General features: G+C 43.7%; 1 protein-coding gene across 1 annotated transcript; it reads left to right on the top strand.

Annotated features, from left to right (window-relative positions):
- The first annotated feature begins 1,055 nt into the window (after positions 1-1,055).
- LOC105497895 (late cornified envelope 4A) lies at positions 1,056-1,425 on the top strand. The gene has a single exon (XM_011769418.2). The coding sequence runs from the start codon at positions 1,085-1,087 to the stop codon at positions 1,364-1,366; it is 282 nt and encodes a 93-aa protein (XP_011767720.2). The 5' UTR covers positions 1,056-1,084; the 3' UTR covers positions 1,367-1,425.
- Positions 1,426-6,375: the final 4,950 nt, after the last annotated feature.

Raw genomic sequence — 6,375 nt, 5'->3', positions numbered from 1 at the left:
GTGCCAAAGTTCTTCCTGAGGGACTGAGTAAAGCGTGTTCAGGAGGGAGGCTTGAAAGGTAAGTACCCATAGCCTTAAACCCCTCTGCTTGCCACACCTTGAGACTTTAGCCTGGGAAAAGGGTCTGATTTACAAAAAGTCTCATAAAGTCACCCTCTCTCCCACTAGTGCTGAATAGGCTACCTGGGAAGCTCATCATCCAGCTCAGGAGGAGGTGAAACCAGGAGGCAGGAGAATGTCAGGCATGACCCTGCACATGTGCAACAACCACATCCTGCTCCTGCCCTTAGAATGGCTCATCCGAGGCCCAGTCCCAGGATCCATATAAAGTGTGTTCCTGCTGCTGGCTCCTCATCTGCTCTGCTTCCTAAGGGACGCATCTGCGGCTGCGTCTCGGCCCAGGATGAGTGTTTCTATAGGAATCCAGAGGGCGACGCTAGCGGGATGAAGATGGAGATGGAGAGTAATTCTGGAAGGGGAAGAGTGAAGCGTGGAGGAGGAGTAGGAGGAAGAAATGGTGGACAAGGCCAGAAGGCCAGAAGTAATAGTTGACTCTGAACAAAGCAGGAACCAACCTGGGAAGGATTATCCCTGTGATCAGACAGGGAGATGATGAATGACCTAGGATTGCTGCAGCCCTAACAATGGTTGGCCTGCTGGCGCTAAGCCCATTGCTCTAAAGGAAGCTTTTCTGTAACTGTGCAGATCTCAAATTTATTATTATTTATTAAACAGATTTTCTACCAATTTCTAAATTCCATTTCTAGATAGATTCATGTGGGTAGAATTGCAATGTATTTAACATGTCTTTGAGATGGCATTCAAATTTTGCTGGCTTTATTAGTTCAGAAGGCACCTGTAAACCGCCTAACAAATACTAAGAATTATTGAAAGCTCTAGGGATACAAAAGTAATGAAGATATACTCTGTCTCAGAGAGGTTTCTATACATGTCCTTATTTTAGATATTCCTCTTCATCACCTTGGGAGAGGATTTTAAAATAGAAAAAATGTAATGGCTCTTGATATTAAGTTTCTGTATATGTTTCTATTTTGTCATTCAGGTTTATTGAAATCCCACCAAGATGTCCTGCCAGCAGTGCCAGCCCCCTCCCAAGTGTCCTATCCCCAAGTGTCCCCTCAAATGCCCCCAAAAGTGTGCATCCCTATGCCCACCTCCAATCCCTTCTTGCTGTGGCTCCAGCTCTGGGGGCTGCTGCAGCTCTGGGGGAGGTGGCTGCTGCCTGAGCCACCACAGACGCTGCAGGCCCCACTGCCACAGACCCCAGAGCTCCGATTGCTGTGGCAGTGGCAGCAGCCAGCAGTCTGGGGGTTCTGGCTGCTGCTCCAGAGAGGGCTGCTGCTGACCTGGACCAGGAGCAGCACTGAAGGAATTAGTGGGCGAAGGACCCATTGCAGCCTGGTGTTTTACCTCCTCCACTCTCTTGCCTTTCCTTTTTGCAGCCCCATCAATTGAATAAACATGCAGGTTTGCTTCTCATCAACTTCAGGCCTTGGATTTGCATTATTTTAGCTTTATGTCAATATCTGTATTTCTCAGATTATTGAAAAATTATCTGACGTGCTTTGCAAAAATAAATTTACTTTCAAGTAATTTTCAAGTCCCAGTTTGATGGTGGTTTTTATTCCACTTTTCTTTACTTTTACCCAATCCTTTTCCCTAGATAGATAGATGTATCGCTTTTACTGGAACAGAGAAAAATCAACCAATTAAACTTTAATGAATTACTTATTTGTGTACACATACTTCACAAAAATCTAAAATTCTGCAGTATTTGTGAGAACAGTAAGTAAGGACTGATTAGAATTCCAAGATAAGCCTAACTTAAATTAAAAAAAAAATAGTGGTGAAATAGCCAAGTCACTAAAGTTGTTTGGACAGAAAAAATCTAATTTACTTAAGTTAAAAAAATGAACTTACTGCTCCATACATTTTCTAAAGCAATATTCCCTTTCTCTCTGTCTCTCTCTCTTTCTCTGTGTGTGTGTATGTGTGTGTGTGTGTGTGTTTAAAAGATTAACATTAAGAAAGCAGAATAGCATCACATCCATTTGGGAACCATGTAGAAAAGTGTACTAATTTTTGTAGCTGTTCTAATTGTGTTGTGCACATACAAGAGTCTGGTTAAATAAAGTTCTATTGGGTCCCAGGTTTCCTTTTTCGAGAAGCCTATTTACAGTATCCAAAAGTCAGAATTGGAATTCAATGAAGTACTATTTCCCTTGTTCTCTCCACTCTGTCCTAAAGGTAAGGAGCCCCTTGTTACAGAGCTCTGCTGACTTAGGACTTTCTCTGAGGCAGACACATTGGTAATGATAGGTCACAAGTTGCAGACCTGTCTTAGCCTTGTGGTCATGCAGGAAGTTCAAATGATTTCACTGGGAGAAAGTGCAGACTGAGGTGGGCATCAGTGTGCACCCTTGGGCCTTTGCAGACGGCTGTTGAAATAAACTTGGTTTGTTGTTTTTCCTGCTGTTGTTCTTGCACTTACCACCAATTGAAATTACATATTTATTTCTCTTTGGTTGTTAAGTGCCTCTCACCTTATCCCCGAAGAAGATTATACTATAAACTATTTATTATATATAATGTATATGCTTCAAGATGTCATTGTCTGGTCATGAAAACAAAGACCATTCGAGCCACAGTCGAACTAGTTTAAACACAGAAAGATCTAATGCAGGGAATTTGTTAGAAAAGTCTTGGAGGGGCCGAATAAGTAAAAGTGGTACTCAGGGATTACCAGAGATCTGGAAGAATTTGGGGCAGGACGTAGGACTTGCCAAATGGCTGTGCTGGCTCAGGAGAGCACCGGAAACAAAACTGTCATTCTTGCCGTATTCTCATAGACAGCAGTCAGGTGTGACAGCTCCAAGATCACTCTTTGAAATTCTGGTTCACTAGTCCCCAGAATGACGTATTGGGATGGGGGAAACGGTGGAGACCAGTGGTTTTGGAGGTCAGGGGTTGGTGTGGCAGGTCACAGGCTTTCTGGGACATAGGCCATCTGAAGTGAAGAAAGAGCCCTGCTCCTCACCCTGTTCCCCTGCTCTGGTCACTGTTCAGAACCAAATGCAACTGTAATGACTACAAATGGTTGATGGGGGATAAGAAATAGCAACACCAGCAAAACTAACCAATATTCAGTTAGCATTTACTCATGTTAGGCACCTGCTTTATCTCATATTAACATTTGCTTGGTCTGTTTATTCTAACGGTATTTATTAAGTGCCTACTATCTATCAAGTGCAGTTTTAAGATTTGAGAATATACTTGTGAACAAAACAGCCAAAAATTTCTTCCTCAGTGAACTTATTCTAAGAAAAGAAGGCAGGTGACAAACAAAATGAATTAAAAAATATGTATTATTCACGCAACCGACAAATATGTTTTGAGTGCACCAAGTATTAGGTATAGTAAGGCACTGTGGACAAAGCAGTGAACAAAAGCAATGAAAGTTCTCACCCAATAGGGTTCACATTCTGATGGGACAAAATGAAAAATACATGCATACGTAAAATATATAATGTATTAAATGAGGATAAACTCTAAGGAGAGAAATAAGGTTGGAAGAGGGACAGGGAGGGCAAGTAGGTATGGATTATAATGCTAAATTGGGTCACCAGTGAAGGGTTCACAGGAGCCACATTTGAGGAAAGATTTGAGTGACAAAGTCAGCCATGTGGGCATCTGGGGGAACAGTGTGGGTAGAGAAGAAGCAACTGCAAAGGGCCTGCAGTGGGACTGTGCCTGAGCATCAGACAAACTGCAAGCAGACTGGTGTGGGGTCAGAGTGAGGGGAGAGGATGGGACACGAGATCAGTGAAGTACAGGGTATAGGGTCCAGTCCATGCATCCCTTTTGAAAGCCTTTTTAAGGACTTTAGTTTTTACCATGAGCAGAATGAGAATTCATTCAAACATTTTTGAGCAGAGGAATGACATGCTCTTACTATTAATGTCTTCATTTTATAGATGAGAAAACAGCTTCAGAATGTATAGCTAATTATCTAAGGTCACACATCTTGGAATTGGCAGAGCTATGACTAGGACTGGGACTGTCTGAAAGGAGATATGTAAAGTTCAGCTGGCTTTTTGGGTAAAGGTCTTGAAGAGGTTGAAATAAAGGTCAGAATAGGCCATTTGCACAGAGAGGATGGATAAAATAGTTGAGAAGGGTCCACAAGGGGACATAATCCAGTGGGTTCTACCTGTAAAAGTTTTCTGTATCCCTTTACATCTTGAAATGAAAAGATGAAGAGACAACTTCCACTGAAAATCCAGGAGGTGGTTGTAAGATCAAATGCAATGAAACAGTTCTACAACACTGTAGGTAAATCTGAGGGACTAGTTACCTGGTATATGTTATAAAGGAATAAATGGGTTAGGGAAAGGCTGGTGGACATTCGAGGCCCACTAGTGTGGGCCATTCCAGGAGAAAGAGAAGTATCTGGACATTGATATTCACTGACCTCTGTGCTCAAGAGGAGTTTGGTGCTGTCTTGCCGTGTCCCCAGCGCAAACAGCTCATGTGACTCTGAGCTAGGTGGGGCTTGCATTCTCATGTTTGGATGACTCATACATTTGCACACAGTGGGAGTCCTGTATGACTTTTCCCCTCCATATGTGAAAACCCTCTCTGCTCCATAGAGGATGTCCTTTACAAGATGTTCCTTGGCTATTCTTGTGGTAGTCTGGGTGGAAGTGGTGAGTGGGAATGGAGGTAAGGAGGAAGGCAGGTGAGGGAGCTCCCTAGAAAGCCAGCTCAGTGTCCACGTGTGGTTACGGAACATGTCCTAGATGAGATCGAGAAATTTCTGTCTAGAGTCGGCTCCTGCCTGGCTGTGTGACCTCAAGCAAGTTTCTTCCCTTCTCTGTGAGCCTCAGTTACAATATAGGGGCTGCCCTCTGTCCTTCATTCTGTGGTTCTACAACAGAATCTCCTGATAGTCTAGGAAGAACCCCCAATTATCACAGCAATATCGCAAGGGATCTCCGGTGCAAGCCTTGGAGCTAAGCCTAAAGCAGACACACATAGACATAAAATCTAGGAGTGGAGATCACTGGTCTCAGACACAGTAGAGAGATTTCTCACCAAGTACCAATATTCCTGTGCACTCCCTTTCTTCAGTGTATGGCTTCTCATTTCTTCCTCCTTCTTGTCCCCAGAAGGGGAGGGACCCAGATTTGACCTTTAGATTGTCCCCATTCTTTGATCAGGAAAAGTTCCTAGGATGAGAGGAGACCCAGAACATGATGTCAGAGAGCAACATGTCTTTTTAGGCACCTCCCTGTCTAATCCCCTGATCTGGGTTAAAATCTGAGTCTGGTTCACACACTAAGGGGCCCAGCTTCAAATGTATAGTGAATGCCAAGATTCATGGATATTGGTGCTGTAAGGGATCTGAGAGATAATCTAGTATACAGTTCCTGACTATCCTGATGGTAAATCCCAAAAGAAGCTAACCGGGGGCACTACAGAGGACCTGTATTATTTTATTTTATTTTAATTTCTGGAGACAGGATCTCCAGTGCAGTGGCATCGTCATAGCTCACTGCAGCCTTGAACTCATGCGCTCAAGCAATCCTCTTGCCTCAGCCTCTGGAGTCACTAGAATTGCACGAGCCACTGTACCTAACTTTCAGAGAACTTGCAAAGATTAGCCGATCTTTCTAAGAATAGCAGCCCATTAGGCTGTATGACATAGGTATTCAATTGCATTCTGGCAGGGGCCAGACCCCATGACCTATTTTAGTACTTTTTTTGCCTTGGAGATTATTCTCTCTGCCTACTACTCTGGACCAGTTTTCCATGAATCCACAAGTCTCTGATTCTATCAGCTTGTATCCAAAGAGATAAATGTAAGGGAGGTTCTGGGAGCAGATTTTTGGGATAACCCTGTGAGTCATCCTGGCACTTGCACCAGTTATCTGACTTCTCCATGCCTTGCCTTCCCAGCCTATACAGTGGGTGGGGCACAACCCACCCACCTGTTTTGGTGGCACATAGATAAGGTGTCTCTCACCAGGTATGCTAGTACTGCTTGCAAATGTCAAACCCATTAGTGAGAGCTTGACTCCATACAGCAGGAAGTGAGCCAATCAGAGCTCACAGATGGCATGAGATGCACAGATTGGCTAATGACAGGATGGCACTGACCACGTGGAGGAAGGAGGTCAGTCTGGGCTGTGCTGTCAATGTAAAGCATCCCCATTCATTCATTCACTCATTCATTTGTTTAGTCAATGTTTCCCAGGTCCTATGATGATATATGGTGAATATGTCCACAGTTGACAACTCTTGAAAATCATAGTCTCGTGGGAATAACTCCATGGAAGGCTAGGTTGTGGAAGT

Source organism: Macaca nemestrina, chromosome 1 (genome assembly GCF_043159975.1).
Source record: "Macaca nemestrina isolate mMacNem1 chromosome 1, mMacNem.hap1, whole genome shotgun sequence".
NCBI lineage: Eukaryota > Metazoa > Chordata > Mammalia > Primates > Cercopithecidae > Macaca > Macaca nemestrina.
This window is presented reverse-complemented; position numbering and strand designations above follow the sequence as displayed.